Source organism: Bubalus bubalis, chromosome 12, assembly GCF_019923935.1.
Source record: "Bubalus bubalis isolate 160015118507 breed Murrah chromosome 12, NDDB_SH_1, whole genome shotgun sequence".
In the NCBI taxonomy this organism is placed as follows: domain Eukaryota; kingdom Metazoa; phylum Chordata; class Mammalia; order Artiodactyla; family Bovidae; genus Bubalus; species Bubalus bubalis.
In genome coordinates this window covers 1,103,823-1,125,967 of record NC_059168.1, presented here as the reverse complement: position 1 = coordinate 1,125,967, position 22,145 = coordinate 1,103,823, and the positions used below count along the sequence as shown (strand labels likewise).

The 22,145-nt window shown below is 48.9% G+C and overlaps 1 protein-coding gene across 9 annotated transcripts in view; it reads left to right on the top strand.

Moving 5' to 3' along the window:
- BCL2L11 (BCL2 like 11) overlaps window positions 1-22,145 on the top strand; it is a 137,997-nt gene that overhangs the window by 32,433 nt on the left and 83,419 nt on the right. For 5 of the 9 annotated variants that reach the window (XM_025260588.3, XM_025260594.3, XM_025260592.3 and 2 more), the window contains 2 exons: window positions 1,174-1,283; window positions 15,272-19,587. In XM_025260588.3, the coding sequence (XP_025116373.1) occupies window positions 1,174-1,283; window positions 15,272-15,367 (206 nt within the window). In that variant the 3' untranslated portion in view covers window positions 15,368-19,587. Of the gene's footprint in view, window positions 1-1,173; window positions 1,284-15,271; window positions 19,588-22,145 lie in introns of those variants that run through there. The other 4 variants (XM_025260589.3, XM_044925575.2, XM_025260595.3 and 1 more) reach the window with 2 other exon arrangements.

The following is a 22,145-nucleotide window of genomic DNA, read 5'->3' as shown; positions in this document are numbered from 1 at the left end:
AAGCCGTGTGCGGAGAGCAGTTGAAATCCAAGAATCTCCTCTCTGCCTGTTACCTGTGTCACCCAGCTGTACTCCTCCGAGTGTGGCGAGTGCTTTTCCTCGTAATCCTTGGAGGGTACCATCTCCCTGATGCTCCTGGGGATCTCTGGACAAATCACGTTTTTGTGTGCTCCATATTTTGGCTTTGCAGTGGGCTCATTAGCCAGCAGCTGAATGTCTTGGGTTGTACTGAATGTACTGAATGTTCGGGAATGACAGCTTAATGAAAGGGCGGACCTCCCTCCTCTTTCTCCTTTCAGAAGGGCTTTTGCTCTTACCCCCAGAGCATTTCCTCTCCTTGTGTGATGTTTGCACACTTGAGGCCATCTTTGTTAACTGCATTAATATCGAGACAAAACATGCAATTACGCTTTCATTTGGCCCCGCAGTGGTGCTGGTGTGGACTGGCTGTGTTTCGCCTTCTTCCATGGAAACCAGCTCATTCATTTCTCAGGTTTTTTCTGACTTCACTTTGAGTAGGACAGCCGTTTCATCTCATAATCCTCGGTGTCGTTTTGACATTTTCCTAGGAATTTCACCTCACCTTCTGATCAAAATATAGTTATTGTCTGGATAGCCTAACTTATGTTCTTGTATGTTTCAAGGGTAAGTGGCTTCTCAGGTGGTAAAGAATCCATCTGCCAGTGCGGAGACATAGGTTCAGTCTCTGGGTCAGGAAGATTCCCCTGGGGAAGGACATGGCAGCCCATTCCAGTATTCTTGCCTGAGAAATCCCATAGACAGAGGAGCCTGGTGGGCTTCAGTCCATGGGGTCTCAAAGAGTCAGACATGGCTTAGTGACTAAAGAGCAGTTGCAGCACGTGTCAAGGGTGTTTCCTGGACAGTATTGATTGTACCATTTCTGCCTGTCTTTGCCTTCACGAAATAGAGGTGTGTCATTCATCGGCTGCGGTATATTTAAATTTGGCACTTCTGAATCTCCAGTATCCCTTATTCATGAACCAGAGGTTACATAGCAGAGCCTGCCGCTGTAATCTTGAATGTGTGATTGTAGTTCTTGACATCTGGGAACATCCCATGTGTAAGATGGGCTGACTTCTGGAAACTGACCTCGGGACTTACTGAATGATCCATGGAAACAATGTGATTTTTGTTCTGTCTGTTTTCATGCAGCTTCCATGAGGCAGTCTCAGGCTGTACCTGCAGATACACGCCCAGAGATATGGATTGCCCAAGAGCTACGGCGTATCGGAGACGAGTTTAATGCATATTACCCAAGAAGGGTAAATGATGTTTTCTTTACCTCCTTTTTTGATTCTGTGCTATTTTGGAAATGAGCAGTATTACCTAGGTGTGACCTACTCTTCTTTCTGCATTCCCATTTTCCATTTCTCTTATGGCTGAACTTAAGTGGTAGCGATTAGACAAAATACAGTATGAGCCAAGGGGGATTGTAGGAGCACAGACCTTAAACCCTCCACACTTGAAGAAAAGGAAGTATTTATATATTTGAAATACTTCCACAAAAATATTAACGTAGTCTTCAAGCCAGAGTGGGTGTTTCTGTCCTCCCTTGAAGCAGTTTGGGTCAGAGGTAAAGAAATTTCTAAATTTCCATCTTTACACAGCCAACGGGAATGATGCCAGCTTTAAAGTAGGAGTCTTGGACTTTCCTGATGGTTCTGTGGTTGAGTCTCTGTGCTTCCAATGGAGGGAGTGTGGGTTCGATCGCTGGTCAGGGAACTGAGATCCCACATGCTGTGGGATGTAGTCAAGAAGATGAGGGGGGATAAAAAAGTAAAAGTCTCAGGCAGTGAGTCAGAGCAGGAGCGCCTTTCTGTCCTTCGAGCCCCCACTGCTCTTCTCAGTGTTCCATTTATTGAAATGTATTAAGAGGCTAGTACTTTAGCCTGTAATTTGGGGTATAAAATTTTTTATACCTCAAATTTATAGCACTGGAATTTTTTGAGGTGTGCTGTTGGTTTAAAATAAAAAAAAAATCAGCCTTAGATCTTGGGCTGCAGACACCGTGTGTTGGTTTTGCTCAGTGGCAATGTGTGTTACCCTTTTGGACACCTTATTCTCGTGGAAGACTGTTCAACTGTGTAGGCTTCAACTCAGGGAGTTAGGCTCCTAGGAGCATGTGTGACTACTGCTTATAGGCGTTCACCAACACATGCATGAGAGAATGTAATTTCGGCTTGCTTACCTTTTTTCTGGGCTTCCTGGTGGCTCAGTGGTAATAAACCCACCTGCCCATGCAGGAGACCCAGGTTTGATCCCTGGTTCCAGAAGATCCCCTGGAGTAGGAAATGGCAACCCACTCTAGTATTCCTGCCTGAAAATTCCGGTGGACAGAGTAGCCTGATGGGCTAAGTCCGTGGGGTCACAAAGAGTAGGACACGATTTAGTGACTAAGCAGTGGCAGCACCCCGTTTTTTCTGTTTCCCGTGTATGAAGATATTTGTGTTGATTTACCCAAAAGGAAGCACTTAATTATTTTCTACAAAATAAAATTTAATAGCATTCTTTCTGTGTTACTTCTTATCTGACTCCTTTTTCCCCAGACATTATGGTTTCATATAAACCCCTTTTAAAGATTCTTTTTTTGTTTCTTCTGGAGGGAATTTATGCTTTGGACACCCCGATGTTTTTCCTGTTTTAAATGTTAGTCTTTTTTGTAGCTAGCTGTTGCTAAGTAGATGGATGGTCCCTATAAAATTGCTTTCAATCTTTTTTATTTTCCTGTTACATATGATGCTTTCTCAGCTTTTGTAAACATACATGGAGATGTTTTCCAGTTACAAGTTTTTGATTTCTCCAGTATAGAATCTCCATCAAGGAGTTGAGGACTTTGAGAATACTCTTACTGGCTCCTCTTCATACCTTCCGTTGGGTGTGTATGTGTGTGTTTGATGGGAAACGTGCTGTGTATGAGCCTGCCGTTAGATGCAAGATGTCACATGGATGAACGGGCTTCAGAATTCCTTATGATGCTGTGTCTAGCTGGCAGAACGCCCCACAGCCTGATGGGAGCCCATTCACAGAACATAAACCCCCTCTCAGCCTAGCTCTGCAGTGGTGCTCCTCTTTGCAAGGTGGACTGTTGTGTAATTGGCCACAGACGTTAATGGTCCCCCAGTCCTCTGCCCTATTTCTCTGGTGGAATTTTGGGGTTACTGTCTGTGTGTGGACTTGGCTTTCCCGCTGGACTTGGGGAGTGATCAGAAGCAGGGCCCCAGGTTATCTGGGATGTTGGTCCTGGTGCTGAGCAGGGAAGGACATGTGTCCCTCCCAGGGGGTAGGCTGAATGCATCCACCATGATTCCGGCGCGTGTCACAGATCCAGCAGGAGGAGGTGACTTCCAATGGCCGTGGCAGCCGAACAGGCTGAGCAAGGCTGTGACTGAGCAGCACACTGGCCCTGCCTTCCCCCATCTTTCGGGGCAGTGGATAGCCTTGGGACTCAGGTCTAGCTTGGGTAGGGCTCTTGGGAGAGAGTTGAGGCTATTGGGCACTGGTGCCTTCAGAGTCCGGGAAGCTCAGGACACAGAGAGCAGTCGTCAACTCCATCCTCTTGGGAGCTGACTGAGAGCCTTTGACCACAGAGCCAGATGGGTTTAAGGAGATTTTGCCAAAGTTTCTCTTTAAACTTACATGGAGTCGGTTGCCATTCCCTTCTCCGGGGGAACTTCCCAATCTTGGGATTGAACCCGGGTCTCCTGCATAGCAGGTGGATTCCTTACCGTCTGAGCCACCAGGGAAGCCCTTATGAAATATCAGTGGCTCTACAAAGGTTTCCCTGAGCCTTCCCAGATGCGTCTGGTTGATGCATCTCCGTGGTGGCCCTGAGTGGTCAGTGGTGAGAAGGGCTAACGTGGCGGGGTTCGGTCGAGGTAGTGGCCAGTCCTGATCGTGTGCAAAGGAGAGGCAGGCCGTCTGGCCCTGTCATTACCTGCCTCTCCACTGAAAAAGGCAAAGCAGCCTCTAACGCTTCATGCTTCCCGCTCCGTCTCCCCTGCCCAGTTTAACTGCACGGTTTAGTGTAGGTGGTGTTCATGTTTTGTTTTTTTTCAAATGTTTTCTCAGTGTTTTGGGTAAAAATAAGAAGTTAGTTTCATTGCGATATCCTGCAATATTTTGTAATTGTAAACCTTACTTGGCATCTCTTTTTAAAAAAAAGAACCAATGCAAAAATGCACTTGCTAATCATTTAAAAGACTAGGTTTCTATGAAGGCTGGAATATTGGGGGAAGAGTAGGGGACAGACTGTAACTTAAAACATGATTTTTCTAAAATGAAGCATATTCTCCAGATCTTATAAATAGCCAGTTCAAAGGGGCAGACTGAAACTCGGAGTGGTGACCCAGTGACCCCAGGCCTGCGGTCGCCTGTCTTGAAACTTGTTGGATTCCCAGCGGTCCATTATCTGCAGTCACGCAGATGGGCCATTGTTGAATACGGTGGTGGGGGGTGGCTGGGGGTGGAGATCTTAGCAGGAAATGGGAGGCGTTTTGCCTTCAAGTTAGGCACTGTCTGTCTGTCCCCGGGAGGTGTCAGTTCTTGGCAGGCAGAGTCCGTAGCCGCTTAGCCGCTTTATGGTGGGTCATGGCCTTTTAAATATTTGGTGTCCTCAGCTACTTAATCTGGCTACAGTACCTTTTGTGCAGTGTTGGTCTTTTGTTGCCATGAGCCTTGCAAAGTCTGGCAGACTGCGTTCCCGTTTCGCAGTTAGAGCGCTAGAGGAAACTCGTGTGGTCAGTGCCCTTGAGGAGGGCGGGGGGCGGCCTGTGGGCCAAAGCTGTGGAGGCTGAATCCCTGAAGCAGGAGGTGAGAGAGGCCTGGGTGAGCTCAAAGCCCAGGTGAATGTCCGCTTCTCTTCTGGGGACTCAATGTCATCTCCCCAAACCACCCTGCCCGGGCAGGGGGACCCGTCACCCTACTTGATGGGAGCTTTATTGCTCCATGCATGCTGTTTTTGTAACTTTTGGTTTTGAAATAATTGCAGAGTTTTACACCAAAGTTGCAAAAATGGTACAGAGACCCCTCTTGTATCTGCCACCCAAGTCCCTGCTATTAACTATCTGCCACCCAAGTCCCTGCTGCTAACTCTGCCACATGTGTTTTAACATCCTCCTCCCTTATACCTTGGGCTTCCCTGGTGGCTCAGATGGTAAAGAATCTGCCTGCAATGCAGGAGACGCAGGTTCAGTCTCTGGGTTGGAAAGATCCCCTGGAAAAGGGAATGACTACCCACTTCAGTATTCTTGCCTGGAGAATCCCATGGACAGAGGAGCCTGGCCGGCTGTAGTCCAGGGGGTCACAAAGAGTCTGACACAACTGAGTGGCTTTCACTTTTCTCACACCTGTGTGCAGACTATTTTCTGAACTATTGGAGAAGTTGCAGGCACGATACTCCTTTATTCTTAAATTCATCAGTGTGTCCTTCCTATGAATAAGCGTATTCTCTTATGTAACCAGTAACCACAGTGTAGCGAGCACGGCTGGGAAATGAATAGCATGGCAGAGCTGTGTCATCTGTGGCCTGCATGCAGACCTTGCCAGTTGTCCCAGCAGTGTGACGTCGAGTCCTCCCGCGTGCATTGTATCAGGAGACACAGGGTGTCCATCGATCTCATTCTGGAGCCCCTGGTCAGAGGTGGTGTCCTCCACTACAAATCAGTACTTTCCCATTAATGACGGAAGGAAAGTGTGGTTATTTCATGAGTGTATTTCCCCTGTGTTTACTTCATTTATCATAATAAGTTCCTGGGTCCCTGATCAGTTCAACAGGTTATTACACATCTCTCTCAGGCTTCCCAGGTGGCTAAGTGGGTAAAGAATCTGCCTGCCAATGCAGGCGATGCAGAAGACTCGGGTTCCATCCCTGGGTGGAAGATCCCCTGCAGAAGGGCAAGGCAATCCGCTCCAGTATTCTTGCCTGGAGAATTCTCATAGAGGAGCCTGGTGGGCTACAGTCCATGGGGTCGCAAAGAGTTGGACATGGCTAAAGTGACTGAGCATCCTCACTTTAATTTGATGCTCAAATTGGCTAGTGGCAGATTTGGCTAGTGGCAGCCTCCGGTGTGTCTCCATGCCATAATTAGGCACTAAAGTGCCTCAGCACCCCAGTCACATGCAGGCTTGTAGTGGGACAGAACCCAAGGGGCCGAAGAGGCGATGGAGCTCTGGGCTTCCTTTGGGATTTGCTGGTGGATGACCTGCAGCCCCACAGTGTCCTGGCTCCACGGCTCCCCGTGTCCTCCTCTCTGGGACCCTGAGGAGGGAGGAGAGGGCTCTTTTGGAACACTGGGCAGCCAGGGCTATCAGCGGACCTGCAGGGAAGCCACATCTCTCTTTGGGGCTTTCTGAAGAGGGCGAGGAGCTGGCAGGAAGCCTGGGGGCAGCAACACCTCTGTGTGCTTCAGTGGCCCTGCTCACTGCTGCCTCTTCCCTGTGGGTGGGGGCCTCCACCCAGGCCGCCCGCTTTCCTGTTGTTCTTGATTGCCTCTGGCTTTGTCCGCAATTCAGAAATTGCGTGAGTGCGAGTCCAAGATCCTCTGCTGGAGGGAGTGTCGGCAAGCATGGACTCTGGTCTTTGCAGGCATGGGATGCTTTGTACTCACGATCAGCTCTGAAGAATGCTGTCCGCTTGGGTGGGATTCTCAGGCTTGGCTCGGGTTGTAGTCCATGGCTGTGATGGGGGTGTTAGACCCTTCAGAATGTAAAAACATGTGCTCTTGGGGTGACTAGGTCCCCCCTTTCTCTAACCTGCGTGCCTGCCCTTCCCAATACCCAGACTGGGACGTTCATCTTCTTTCCTAGGCATCAGGTTGCCCAGCCTACGTCACTGTGCGCTCAGGTAGGCTGTGACCTGGGGATGTCCTGGTAGGGGCCTGCAGTAGACAGCTACACCTGGTGCCCATCGGACAGGCTCTCTAGATGGGCCAGAAGTGGATGAAACCCTTGCATTGTTTGATCTCAGGAAACAGTGTGTCTTTTGTTCGGGCTGTCTGCCTCCTACTTTTGGTCTTGGGCGTGTGCAGGCATGAATTGACTGAACTATATAGAGGAAAGCATAGCCCTGAACTAGACGAAGTGGAGAAGAAAAGGGGGCTTAGAGGCTGGATTTGAGGGGGGCAACAGGAAAACTGGTGTCAACACATTAGCATTTTCATGTGAGTTGAGCCCTGAACATCGGAGGGCCTTGAAGCACGACCCTCCACGCAGACAGAAACCCATCACCACCATCTCTGCCTCAAGACAGAGAAACTGGAAAGTGACTCACCCAAGGGCAGGAAGCTGAAGCAGTTTGGATGGCATCAGGACTCACCTGGTTCCGCATAGCATAATCTCTAACTGAACACAGACTTTTCCCCACACTTAGCTAATTTAAAGATCAACAAAATGAAAACTAGGTACCATATTGAAAAAAATCCATGTATGAGTGGACCTGCACAGTTCAAAGCCATCTTGTTCAAGGGTCATCTGTAAGACACATGAAGCTGATGTTCGATCCTTATTTTTAGAAGTGATATTCTCCTATCTTCTGTAGCTAGTGGACAGGGAGAGGTCAGAATTGCAACTTGTTTGGTAATAGCATAAACCACACGTACACTCAAGAGATGCATGTTCTCAGATGGTCCTCTTTTGAGGCCTTCGTTAATTGAATGTTGGAGTCAAACAAAATGCTCTGTACTACTGTCTGAGAAAAAGAATAATGAAAACTCTGCATCTTAAACATTGAAACTGGACCTATGGTATCTCACGAGACGGTGCTTCTCACTTGATTCACACGTTGATAGAGTGACGGTTTTGTGGCACAAACAGCTGTGATTAGGACACTTAAATTGACGTCTACCATTTATGTGTGATACAGTCTTCAGGCTTGGTGAGTGTCTTCCTTGGAGTTGAATGAGGCAGTTGTGGATTTTAGAGCCTTGCACACAACCCTTCTCCGAGAGCATGGGGTTCAGATTATCTCCATCAAGACAGCAGCTGTGGATTGCAGGTTTTTCGGACAAGGGCTTTCTTATGGAGGGTGAAGTGTGATCTCATAGGAAGAGACAGTTCGTGGACAAGTGCAGGGACCTCAATCCCTGACTCCATCCCTTCACCTTCAGGAGCCCCGTATTCAGTCAGTCTCTTCGGGATGTGTAGTGACAATTAAGTCTAAAGCATGGAGAGATGGGTCTAGAAAATGCCGTCTTCCACCAGGGCTGTTTTGTCTCACTGTGGATCGTAATTGACTTTTCTTCATTGATCTGTATAGAAGGAGAGAGGCTAGTAACTTTGTTCACCTGTCTGATAAGTACCCAGTTTATTAAAGGAAATGTTGGGGGGTTGGACCTGGGTGGGGGGACCCCGGACGTGCTGTGTCTATCTGGGTCACACAGCTGTGAGCCAGGGTTGAGGCGCTGATGTGTGGGTGCATGCCTGGGTGGGCACCAAGCTGGATATGGGCTCACTCACATCACCCACGAGGGCGCCGTCGTGCTGTGGCAGGTGGGGACACCTGCACGGTTGCCTGGCCCTTGGGGGACCGGAGGCCGTCAGCACATAACCATTTGGAGATGCAGGTGCCTGGAGGGGGACTTCAGAGAGGGCTAACTGGGGTTTTTTAAATTTCTTGAGGAGGAAATGGTGATGCCCTGGAGGCTCAGCCCTCCTGCAGACGTACAGAAATAATCAGCCTATCACTTCGTCCTCCGTCCTCCGCTCGACTTCTCCCGGCTGAGCCAAAGCAGAGGGGTTGGGCTGTGGTTAAAGTGTTTATGTCTCATTAGCATTTTTTGGAGTCTGGGCCTTTCACCACCACGTGTGCTTGCTCTGAATTGAGTGTTTCATCAAGTGGTGTCTTGTGCCGGAGTGGTCATTGCCATCTCTGGCTTCTCTGTGGTTGGCACAGCCATACCCCGTGAAGGTCATGGGCCAGGGTTCTTCATTTCAGCCAGCATGGGGCCTGGAAACCAACAAGTTGAGGAAGTGGCTCTTTGCCCTACCAAAAGCATCAACTGTAATAGATGCTTTGAGGTGATGTATTGACAGTTAGAAGGTGGGATTCATGAGGATACGGTCTTTGTGCGATGTTTGGGCATCGCTTGCCCCCCTAGTGGGAGCTGGGTGCAGTGCTGTGGGAAGTCTCACTCCTGGTGCTGGGAGGCTGGGGTGGGGGCACCACATCCGGCCAAGGGGATCCCCTGGCGCTCTTTCCACAGCTGTGTTGACAACAAAGCCTGTTAGGCACTAGCTATGCAAATGCCCCTGTTGCCTTGGTGACAGATAGAAAGTGAACTTGGTCTTGGGGCAGCATCAGTCTGACAGCTGAGAACAGCAGTGGACGTGGCACTCGTGCTGGAATCCCAGCTGAGTTGCCCCTTGACTCTAGTTCTCGGTCTTAAAGTGGAGAGAGACCGAGTCTTCTTAGCAAGCTCCACGTCGAGTCGTCATACACGGGCCCTGTTCCTCTCTGACCTGTAGTCTCACTGGCTGGTCGTTTAAAAGAACGTTTGGACTGATGGGTTATGAGTGGGTAGAGATGGTCTTCCATCCAGCAGTGGGGCTGCTCTGTCCCTTGCCTCATCCCGTCCCCTGTGATGGTGACGATGTTCAGCCTTGTTTCAGAAGATGCAGAGCAAACACCGAACATCCAGGCAGACACTCCATCCTCATTTGCCCAAACTGGAGCAGAGGTTCTCTCTTTATAAGAGTCCTTCCTGGTCTCAGAGTCTAGAATTCAGTCTCCTGTAACATGTTCCCACTTAGAGATAAATCTGTGTTTAAAAAAAAAAAAGTTTGGGACATCTTAGGCATTCATGTTGAAATTCTCTTAAGAAGCAAGCTTTTGAACAAGTTAAATCACTCAGAGTCTCAGAGTTCTGGTATACCTTGCTTTTTGGTTTGTCTCCAAGAGTTTGGTATCGTGCTCGGTTTTGTTACCTCGACTGCTAGAAAACTCCTAACTAAACTGTGGTTCTGTGGCACCAAATCTCAGTCCTAGTTCCCTGGGAAAGTCTTTTTTTCCTTTTTTTTTTTTTTTTTTTTAGTCTCTTAATCATGTTTATGGTCTTACTCAACCTTTATTTTTACGCGCTTTATGCATCTCTGTGGTTTTGATGGTAAGCCCCCTTGAGTGATGATGCTGAGTGAACCTGTGGCTCGTACTTACTGAGTCATCAGGCCCAGTGAGGTCTGGCCCTGCCTGTGGAGCCCAGATTGTTGAGTGTGTCCTGTGCTGTGCTGGAACTCGAGGCAAGCAGTCAGGTCACCTGGTGTTTCCTGATCTGGAGGCTCGGTCTGTGAGATACAAGAGAGCCACGCTGGCTCAGGGGTCGTGGTTCCATTGAGCTGTGACAGTGGGAGATGCTTTGAGTCCCCAGGCTCGGGAGCACGAAGTCAGAAGGGCTGGTGTGTCCTGTGGGCTTCGCAGGGTCCGGGCTCCCCTCCGCCTGCAAGACAGGAAAGCAGAAGCAGCTGCCCTCTGCAGGTGTGCCGTGGTCAGCCTGACCAGTTCTCCAGGGCAATCTGGGAGAGTATTTTAAAATACTTTTTCTTAAAAAGTATTTATTTATTTGTATCTGTGCTGGGTTTTGTTGCTGAGCAGACTTTCTCTAGCTGTGGTGAGTGGGGCTGTTCTCCAGTTAAGGCGCCTGGGCTTCTCATTGTAGTGGCTTCTCTTGCTGGGACACAGACTCTGGATGCACAGGCTTCAGTATTCGCAGCACGAAGCATCGTAGTTGCAGCTCGCAGACTCCAGAGCGCAGGCTTCATGGCTGTGGCCCACGGGATCAGGGCTCCATGGCAGGTGGGATCTTCCCCGGTCAGGGATCGACCCCATGTACCCTGTGTTGGCAGGTGGATTCCTATTCATTGTACCACTAGGGAAGTTCCCCCCGCCCTTTTTTTTCTTTTTTTTTTTTAAAGAAATTCCCTTTAAAAAAAAAAAAAATTGTTTGTGCTGGGGTCTTAGTTGTGGCGCGTGGGATCTGTGGTCTTGGTGGCAGCATGCAGGGTCTTGGCGTGTGGGATCTAGTTCCCTGAACAGGGATGGATCCAGGGCCCCCTGCCTTGGGAGCACAAGTCTTAGCCACTGGACGACCAGGGAGGTCTCTCCAGACCTGTGTTGCATCCTGCACGCCTTCTTCCCAGGCAAGAGAGCATGTTTGGGCATGTTTGGCCTGCAGATGGAATTAAAATTCCCTGACCCGTGGTGGGTGGTCCCAGAGCTAAAACCCTGGTGGTGGCTGGTGCTGTGTTCTGTTACAGCAAAACAGCACCTCAGCGCATTGTCATGTCTGCTCTTTGGACAGGAAGGGCCATCGCATCTTGACCCTGTCTTGGTGCAGGCCGTGGTTTCACTGGCACGCGTGGATGCTTTGCAGTCTGCAAGGCGGGAGCTTGCATGTGCCTGTGCCTGGTTGCTGGGTTGGGGCCCAGGCTTTCTCTGCGGCTGTTCCCATGATGGCAGCGCCGCAGGCGCCCTGTGCGGCGAGCTGTGACTCAGGAGTGCCTGCAAGACCTGCATGCAGACAGGCTTTGCAGTCAGGTGTTCCTGTGATGCGGGCCCATGTGAGGGCTGCCAGAGCCCCTCAGCCAGAGAGGAGCAAGGACCGTGAGGGGGGCCTGGATCTAGACCACGGAGACAGAAGTCCCAGTGGGATGGCGTGCTGCGCTTTGTGTGCGTGTGTGGACGAGCAGAAGAGGAAACTGTGAGACAGAAAGGATTTGAACCTAGGAGCGTGGTTAGTGTTTTAATCTCTTTTCCTCCAAATGTACCATTGTAATATATCTTTTTAAAGTGTTTTTATGGTGTAGACTAAAGCAGCATTATGCAGTTCTTGAGCCAGCAAGCACTGGTTTTCACTTAGGGCAAAGGCTTAGGAGCGATGGTTGAGCATGCACGGGTATATTAGTTGCTAGGGTGGCTGGAGCACAGGCAGGGGGCCTTAAACAGCAGAAACAGCTTTCTTTCACAGTCCTGGAGGCCAGAAGCCCAAGCCTCTCGCTCGCTGCGCTGCAGACAGTGTGTGTTGGTGACTCCCACTGGCGAGACAGCCTCTGTGCCCTCTGCTGGTGTCAGAGGGCAGCGTGTCCACCCAACAGGAGCTGCCCAACCTCACAGCTGTCTGTGAGGTGTGAGCTGTCCACGCTGAGCCAGCAGCAGCTCTGCTGGCTGGGCCAGCTGTCAAGGGCTTTCTGGGCTGGCACAGCTCTCGGAATCAGCAGTAATGGCTTCCTCCGTTGAATGGCATCCAGAATCGGTTGTTCGCTGGCTTGATGGCGTGTGCCGGGCTGTCCTGCGTGCCATCTGAGGGGCCAGGTGTGCCCAGTCTTCGCTCACCCAGGCCTGGCAGCATCTCCTCGTTGGTCAGGGGCTGGGTGTCCCTTTCGCCAAATTTTTCCTGCATTCCCCTGCCACCCTCGTATGTCTTTGCATCTCCACTGCATATTCTTCTCATGCGAGATGAAAGCAAAACTGTTAATAAAAAATTCTTTTGCACCTGTTGTCCTCATAGTGTGCGTGGAAGGTTTCCTTCTCTTGCTGCTGCTGCTAAGTCGCTTCAGTCGTGTCCGACTCTGTGCAACCCCATAGACGGTAGCCCACCAGGCTCCCCCGTCCCTGGGATTCTCCAGGCAAGAACACTGGAGTGGGTTGCCATTTCCTTCTCCAGCGCATGAAAGTGAGAAGTGAAAGTGAAGTCACTCAGTCGTGTCTGACTCTTAGTGACCCCATGGACTGCAGCCCACCAGGCTCCTCTGTCCATGGGATTTTCCAGGCAAGAGTACTGGAGTGGGGTGCCATTGCCTTCTCCGTTCCTCCTCTTAGATACTTCTATTTCTGGAATATAAAATTGGCCAAGGGTCAGCAGGGTCCATCCCTACTGTGTGACCTGGTCCCCTCACGGGGTCATCTTGACTCCATTCTCTGGTCCACCTGAAGGCCACCAGGCACAGCCAGACGGCTTTAAGACCGCTTTCCCCATCTTGAAGCAAAGGCTTAGCCCACCCCCATGTACACTTTCTTCATTTTAGTAAATCGTGGTTTTATTTTGAATAAGCGTCTTTCAACCTGTTAATATTAGTCTCAACTAAAATTAACCTTCCCCTAAATTATTCTCACCCCAAAGAAGCAAAGTAATTTAGAAAGTTAAATCAAAACAAAGCAATCTTGTGTGTCGAGCAGATAAAAATCGCAGACTGTGGTTACAGAACGCCTCTACAGGAATCGCTTACATAAAGCCTATTTCCTCCAGTCTGGTTCTGGAAGGAGCAAGGGAAGTGCTCAGGCCTTATCACAATTCCATCCCGTCCAGCACACCCCAGAGGGCTGTGTAAACAGTGGCCCTGAGGGAGCCCTGCTCGCAGCTGGCATCTGCAGGCGGCAGTTAGGTCTGGGAGGGGACGCCCGTCTTCAGCCTGCCCCGTGGCCAGTGGTCCCACGATTCTGCATCGGAAGGTACCAGCCCCCCAGAGTGAGGAGAGGGGTTGATGGAGAGCTTCAGACAGAACAGGGAGCGGGCCCGGGGTGTTGCGTTCAGCGTTCAGACCTGAGCAGAGAAACAGCTCCTGACTGGAAGTGGGTCGTCTGTTACCGGCTTTGGCTGGTCTGGGTGTGCACCCTGCTTCTTCTTCTTGTTTGGTTGCTCAGTCGTGTCCGACTCGTTGGCAACCCCAGGGACTGTAGCCCGCCAGGCTTCTCTGTCCATGGGATTTTCCAGGCCAGGATACTGGAGTGGGTTGCCATTCCCTCCTCCAGGGGATTTTCCCGACCCAGGGATCGAACCTGCATCTCCTGCATTGGCAGGTAGATTATTTACCGATGAGCCACCAATCGGGGAAGCCTTTACACCCTGCACTTACCTGCAAAATGGATTAGACCCGAAGGTGGACGTGCTCTGGAAGACATGGGGACCTTGAGACTTTCAATAGCCTGGCAGTTTCCTTCTGAGCAGTATCTCAGCTTGTCCTAAACCTGTGGGGGTCACCGGCAAATAGACCTGTTCTATTTTTCGTCACACTCTGCCCGCCACTCTGGGGTGAGGGCTGGAGGGCAAGTCCACCTGTTTGCTGACCCTGACCGCTGTGCCAGGCTGACAGCATGCACTCAGAGGAGCTGCCTTGCACCAGAGGCAGGGTGGTATGTGAGCGCTTCAGTTTGTTTAGCTTCTTGGGGCAGATCACCCCGAAACTCGGCCTTCAGGGAGCCTGAAACCTATTTGAATGTCAGTAACTTAGTTACTTGCATCCCCCGAGTTCCTGTTTGCTTTACCCGTGCCTCTCTTCACGGGACCCCAACGTGGGGTGACATGTCTCAGCACCTGTGCGGAGGTGGTGGGTGTAGCGCTCGTCATCCTGTTCGTGGCACCAGTTGTCTTGCTGTCCACACTGTCTGCGCTGTTCGCTGAACCCGGGGCAGGCCAGGCCCGAGCTCAGAGGCTGGAAGGAGATGCGAGGAGCCTCAGGAACCGCAGACACATTTCTTCTCTCCTGGCTGGTGCAGCAGCTGCGTCGTAACCGTAACATAGCCAAAACGTACGCTCATATAACATCGCGGTGCCACTCCAGTGCAGCCCTGGCGCAGCAGCAGCCAGGGCTTTCACAGCGAAGTGCACGCAGGCGTGCCGCGCACAGCAGCCCGTGACCACGCGGGCACCTCGTGACGCACGTGCACGGCGCTGCGAATGGTCTCAGCTGTCGCACAGCCAGTATTTACAAAGCGTGGGGCGAGAGGGCCTGACCGCGCCATCTTGGCTGATTTGCTCTCGCCCTCGCTGGGTGCTTCCTTTGCCAGTGGTTGCTGCCTTCCCTGGTCCAGGCAGCTCTGGGCAGCTGTGACGTCACTTGTGAAAAGAATGTGCAGTTTCTGTTTGTTGTTGCTGTTTTGTCTTTGACCGCAGCAGGCAGGATCTTTGTTCCCTGATAGGGGATCAAACCTCTGCTCTTTGCCTTCGAAGCGCAGAGCCTTAGCCGCTGGACCACCAGGGAGGTACCCCAGAATTCTGTGGTTTTAGAGGGAGAAGCAGATTCAGGGGTCCTCTTTGAGTCTCCAGACAGCCTTTCAGTCACTTTATAAAAAGCATCCCTCAGTGCCCCTGCTCCTTAGGGGTCACAGCTCTGGGAAGAACTGGCACTTGGGGGACCTGGTGCCCTTCTCAGAGGTTCCAGCAGGATGATTGTTCCCTTAAGTGCGGGTGTCCTCCTCCCCCACCCCCAGTCCCGCCTGAAACAAGTCAGGGCCGGGCAGTAAGCAGCCTCTGCCTTCTCGTTGCAGGTCTTCGTGCGTCACCAGGCGGTTGAGGGCCACCCGCAAATGGTCCTCTTGCGCGTCCTGCGCTACATCGCGCGCCTGGTGTGGAGGATGCAGTGACGGCGGTGCAGACGTTCCGCTCGCTTCAGCCCGGCCAGCCCGGCGCCGCGGGGTCGCGGCGCTTCCGTGCCCTTGCTGGGCAGCAGTCCTTTGCTGGAAGGGTGGGCAGAGAGCCAGCCGGCATGTCCCCGGAGGACACCAAGCTGCACGTGGACCTGACCTTTGTCTGTTCATCACCATGTGGCCGAATTTCCAACGGAAGCTTGATGTGAATGTAAATGAGGGAGGGATTCTCTTTTTTTAAAAAACAATGTACCAATCATGGTTCTCTGCAGCGAGATTTTATGCAAGAATGGTGTTTACATGCAGTGTGTGTGTGTGTGTTTTTTCCCACCTTTGATAAGGGCAGGTTTTTCAAAAAGGAAATGGAAACTTTTTAACCAACTCATGACTGATTTTTGTACTAAAATTTTAAGAACCTTTTGCCTACTCTCAGAGGATTATATAAACTCTGCAGTGGAAACTGAGCCAGCTCATTTATAAAGCTGCCTTAGTTTATTTTTAGAGGTCACCATACAGCATTTTTAAACGGGAGAGGTATGACATGGCCCCTCCTTCCCTGCCATTGCCTCTTCGACCTTTTGTTTTTTTAATCACTATTGTTAATACCAAAAAAGTTTTTATGAAACGGAACTGGTAAAAGGGGCAGAGAGAGGTCCTTTGTCAGCCTGTATTGACATGCCACTCCCATTGTGTAAATACCTACTTACCTCTTTAAAATTCAGTTGCATCTGTGGCAAAATTTTACTCTGTGTGTGTGTGTGTGTGTGTGTTTCGCTTACATCCTTTGGTGATGCTCTCCCAGCCTGTCAGGGCACTGATGAACACATTTGGTCCAGTGACTGTTTTCATGGTAAAAGGCAGTTGGGTCTGAGCCTGAGTCTGTATCTGACATGGGTCTGTCTGTCTCTTGGTAGCTTACCCACTGGGGAGTGCTCGCTGGTGGTTCTCGCTTGCTTTGATGGCCTTGTTGTTCAGACGTGTTCTGCAGAGGTTCGGGGCAGTTATAATACCAGGTTTGCTGTGGCTCTCCTGTAGCACAGGGTGGGCTCTCGGCCTAAGGCCCCAGGTGACTAGCATGCCCACCTGTGGCCAGGTTCAGCTGCAGGGGGCCACACTCGAGCCCTCATGGGAATTGGCAGAGGCTGTGGCAGGGCTTTAAGCAGCTGTTTTCTGGGCATCCTGGCTTTTCATCCAACTCAGAGTTCCTCTGGCCTTCTATGGCTCTTGGCTAACCTCTCTTTGAAGTAAAGGCTTCATTCTGCTCTCAGCAGTTCTCATAAAGAATACCATCAGACACAGGGGTATCTGTGTCAGTCGTCCACCTCCTGGGACTGCTGGATTTTTGTCAGGCCCCCCACTTCCTGCAGCCACTTCTGTTGGGGGTGCTCTTCCTTCACACCTGCCAGGAAGAAGGCAGAGAATGCAGGCTCACGAGCTGGTTGGTCTTTTCAAAGGCAGTTAAACTCCCGGGGAGACCCAAGATAGACAGATGAGGGAGCATTGCAAGCAGGGAGATGGGGGTAGTTCTGTGAACCCCATCGCTCTTACAGTTTTTGAAACTTCAAAACAGCTTTTTAAAAGACATACATGATGTTTCAAACAAGTCAACAGTGCCAACAGCAACTGGAGCGTTTGCTTTTGGCCCATCGGGGACCAGTGTTTTCTTCTTACCAGTTGCAGCAATTGATTCATTTTTGTATCTTTATAGTTTTATATATATATATATGTTACATATATACTTTTTCCTTAGGTAGAGAGAGATTTGACTCCAAATATTCTTCCTTCTAAACATTTTCTTTTCCCCAAGTAGCTTTTTGGGGTCTTGAATTGTTTTAAAAGCTATGTTGAGTCTCAGCCTGTGTTCCTTTGACCCTTTGTCTTGAACCTGTCCGCTGGATCCTCAAGTCCATGCAAGCGGTTGAGGCGGTCCACAGAATTGCGTCCGTGGGCCTGCTGCACACACATACACCAAAGACGTATTTGGTTCTGGGCCGCTCCCCCCCAGGATCTCTGTATTCACGGGCCAGTCTCTTGGACTGGAGCACTTTATTCCTTCAGCACCAGTGCCCTGGGGGGCCGAGCGCTTGCTCACCCACCTGCAAGTCTACCTTGGGCTTGGGGGCCTCCAGGCCCCCTGGGCTGGCCGTGGAAGCAGCTGGTGAGGAAATGAGAGATTCTATGAACTGTAGAAGTATTGAAACGAGGATGTTGCCCCCGGGACTTGAGAGGTGACTAGACATCCCTGTACTGTACGTATCTGTTGATCATGATGCCTCCTCCCTGCAGAAGGTATGCCCATGGCTGGGTGTACCTTTGATGTCTTACTTTTCCTTCCTTTGACTTTTTGTAGAAAGCAAAAATAATTCGGTCCCTTGTTGGAAACTGAATGAAGGTTTTGTGCCTTGCCTTGTCTGATGTGACATTTGTTGAAAGTATCCTGTGACTTTTCACAGGAATGCAATAAACACGTGAAATTAACTTCATGAGTAAATTTGCAAATTATCTGGACCCCTCCCTAGACCTGAACTGATGAAGATTTTTTTCTTGGTTTAAAAAAAAAATGTACATAGCGGATTACAATTTTCTCCTGTTTTTCCTTCTTAATATTGTATATATTTTGACTATTTATTAGATTAGGAAGTTGTATTTTACTTATCAACTGAGCCAAATGTCTGTGCAATTATTATGTGTCCTTTACTTTCTTGTAAAATTTTGTACAGCCTAAATGACTAAAAGAAAAAAAAAATCAGTTTTTGCTGAACTTTTTCAGAATTGAGGGTTGTAAATATTGTCGATTCTTTTTCTGTGTAATGTGTCCTACTGTTTGATAATGCTGTAACTTGTAGGAATGTTGTGTATTTATTTCTGGCTTATTTAATGTCTTAAGTTCTGCAAAGTGTTGACCTCCCTTTCCCCTCTGCCCCCTGCTGTCCTGTTAATTGCTTTAACTCTTGAGGTGGTGACTAGTCAGCTCACGGCAGGCCACGTGGTCTCCCCAGGGTGGCCCTCCCCAGCTTTGGTTCCTGGTATTTCTAGTCCAGTGGGTTTAAATTCTTAGGGTTTGCTGTCCTCATGATGAGGTTTGTGTTTAGACAGCATAATGAAAGACCAGAAATCTGATAGGCTTTCAGATTCTCCTCTAGAACTTTCCAGTGACTCTTTAATTCCTGAACAGCTAGCTTCTCATAGAAACAAGTGCTGTTAACTTCAGGCCATATCTTACAAAACAAAATACTTATTATTAGCAGTGGGAAAGATTTTTCCATTGAAGATTTATCCCTGACAGCTCAGTGTTTAGAGATACTCACACGTCCACTTATGCAGGTTGCTGCCATGGGACTGTTGAAGGCAGAGACCAGGCAGAGTGAAGGCCCGGGTTGACCAGTTGCCCTGCTTCCCAAGTGACTACTAGACCACTTCACACTACTAACTTTTGTTGGCAACTGATGATTAGTTGAATTCCCCCAGCCCCAACCGTGCTCTGTGGCTTCCTATGCTTTGAGGTGTAGACTCTACTATGTATCTTCAGGAACTGACTGTACAGGCCCGCACCCCCCACCCTAACCTTGAACCATTTAGTCCCAGCATTTGATCCACCTGTGTCTTCAGGGTGACGACTTCCTTCTGCTTCTCCAAAGCCTTCAAGCGAGGGTCTGGACCCCACTGGCCTGGGTGCAAAGAGGTGAAAGCGTGAAAGATCTTCTAGCGGTTCTGTGTTGATGGCTTTGTCATCCCTGCTGATTTAGCTTGGTGCCTGTGTGTGTCCAGTCTGTGCACACATGTGTGCAGTGACCTGACCACACGTGTCGCTAAACCAGCTGGGGTAACACCTGTCCTGCTCCAGACGGCATCGTGTAAGAAGCACCCTCAGGCTCCCAGCTGAATAACTTGACTACTTTGATTTGGGAATTTCAGACCTTAGAAGCTCTCTTTAATTTGTGTGTCCAAGTTCTGTGGCCACTAGTTACTGTATCAGAACTCATCAGGTACTCATTTATAAATAGCACTGATCTGTCTATAACTTTTTCCCTAGGACCCAGCATATGTAGCATTTGTACTGCAATTTCCCTGGCTTGTGTTTTGCACTGATGGATTTTAACAGGGTAATTGCCACTTTACTTGTGCAATACTGCTGTAAATAATTGCAGATTTTTTTTTAAGAAACCCAATCTTTTATGTTCTTAATGAATTTTATATAAATAAAACTTTCAACTAGTTTTGGCGAGCTGTTTGATTTATTTCACAAAATGGTGGAGAAGCCGCTAAAATCATGGATAGGTACACACCCACACTCTGCCCTTATCATTCACTGAATGCATTACCAACATGCAGATTTTGTGAATGGTCGCTTGAAGTCAAATCTGTGTAGTATACTTAAAAGCAAACCACTCTTAAAAGTTTTGAAGTGGCTGGTGAGAGCAACTGCAGAGTTTTCTGCCCACGTAGTCAGGTATGACTCAGCACCTGGGCTGGTTGTGGAGTATTAGGTCACAGGTCTAAACTATATTGATCAGTGATTATAGCAGATACTCTGCCATCTCAGCCTGTCTTGGTAGTTTGAAGAACATTCAAAAAATGGAAGTCTTGTTTGACTCTTAAGTTTCTCTGTATACCACCTGCTTGAAGCCAGAAATCAACAAATGCCCGATCTGTGGTGAACTCATCACTGCTATCTCCTAAAGGGGCCATGGAGTTTGGGGAGCCCTGTGCTGCATGGCAGGCGGGAGCTGCTGTAGGGGTGCCATAGAGAAATTACGGTCTACTTTGGGAATACAGTTTATAAAATCCTATCAATTCCTATAAATGCTATAAATAAATTACATAATTTGCCACTTCTACTCTGAAATAAGTGCTGGGAAAGTTAAAAGACTGGGTGAGCTTTGTTTTAAGCAGGTAATAGATTCATACTTTTCATTTTAATTACATGAGCATTACATGCGTCTGTACATTTTTAAAGTTTGTTTTTTATTGAACTATAGTTGATTTAGTGTTAAGCTAATTTCTGCTGTATAGCAAAGTGACTCAGTTATACACATACATACGTTCTTTTTGATGTTCTTTTCCATTGAGTTTATCACATGTGCATGCTGAAGTCACTTCACACAACTGAAGTATTGTGCAACTGAACTTCACACACTTCACACAACTTAAGTCACTTCAGTTGTGTGCGACTCTGCTACCCTATGAACTGTAACCCACCGAGCTCTCTGTCGATGGGATTCCCCAGGCAAGAGTACTGGAGTGGGTTGCCATTCCCTTCTCCAGGGACCTTCCCATCCCAGGGATCAAACAAGTCTCCTGCGTTGTCAGTCGGGTTCTTTACCACTTGCGCCACCTGAGAAGCCCAATAGTTTACCATAGGATATTGACTATAACTCCCTGTGCTATACAGGAGGAACTTTTGTTTATCCATTCTATATGTAACAGTTTGCATCTACACACACACATACACAACCCCTAACTCCTAGTCCATTCCTCTCCCGAACCTGTGAAACAGAGATTCACAGATGTATATACACACACACACATTTATCTCAAATCAAGTGGTGGTTCTGGCTCCTGTTTAATCTTGCTTCCTTGCCAAGACAGGAGTCTGTGTTGTTCCAGCCCTTCTTCTCCACAGCACACGCGCACGTGTATGTGTGTTTACTTTTTCAGCAGTTTTGCTTTTCTATAGATGCTGTACTGTCAGTACGTGGTTCTGACTTAGCAGAGGGCGCAGGTTTTTCCATAGTGACTCCACTTCATTCTGATCACTGCGAACAGGAATAAGGTCTCTTTCCCTGGTGTCCTGCTGTGGCCTCTCTGGTGCATCTTTGGTGCTGCTTGATCCATACCTTGCCAGCCTGCGGGAGAGATGCTGGGTGGTGCTTCAGGGTGATGGGCTGAAACAGACTCACGTGCTGCCGTATTGTCTGTTCGACTTCATACGAATGTTGTGCCAAGCCTTTGCAGGGTGATACCAGCCTGGAGCGGGGGTGTTGGCCGAATTCGAATTTTCCACTTCTGTGTAGGATGATCTTTCCATACATAGTTGGCATCTGCTTTTTTCTCTCGAATGGCCTTTGCTTATTTTTAGTTGAGTTTTTAATTTTTCCTATCAGTAATTGTTCAGTGGCTAAGTTATGTGGACTCTCTGCAACCCCATGGACTGCAGCATGCCAGGCTCCTCTGTCCTCCACCATTTCCCAGAATTTACTCAAATTCATGTCCACTGATGCTATCTAACCACCTCATCCTCTGCCACCCTCTTCTTCTTTGGCCTTCAATTTTTCCCAGCATCAGGGTCTTTTCTAATGAGTTGGCTCTTCGTATCAGGTGACCAAAGTATTGGAACTTCAGCTTCAGCGTCAGTCCTTCCAGTGAATATTCAAGGTTGATTTCCTTTAGGGTTAACCAGTTTGAATCTCTTTGCAGTCCAAGGGACTCTCAAGAGACTTCTCCAGCACCACAATTCAAAAGCATAATTAGCTCTTTGTATTTGCTGGGTAAAAGTCTCTTATATGTTGGAAATACATTTTCTCCAGTCTTTTCTCAATGTTTTATTATGAAGATTTTCAAACATACAGAAAAGTTGAAAGAAATGTACAGAGAACACCCACCAACTAGATTCTGCCTTTCTCATTTTACTTCCTTGATTGTGTGTCTGTCCATCCATTCATTCCTCATACCTTGTGATACATTTCCAAGGAAATCATAGTCATGGGCAACTTGATCCCTAAATGGTTGCACATGCATATGATTTGGAGCTCACTAATTTTCTATCAGCCTTTTG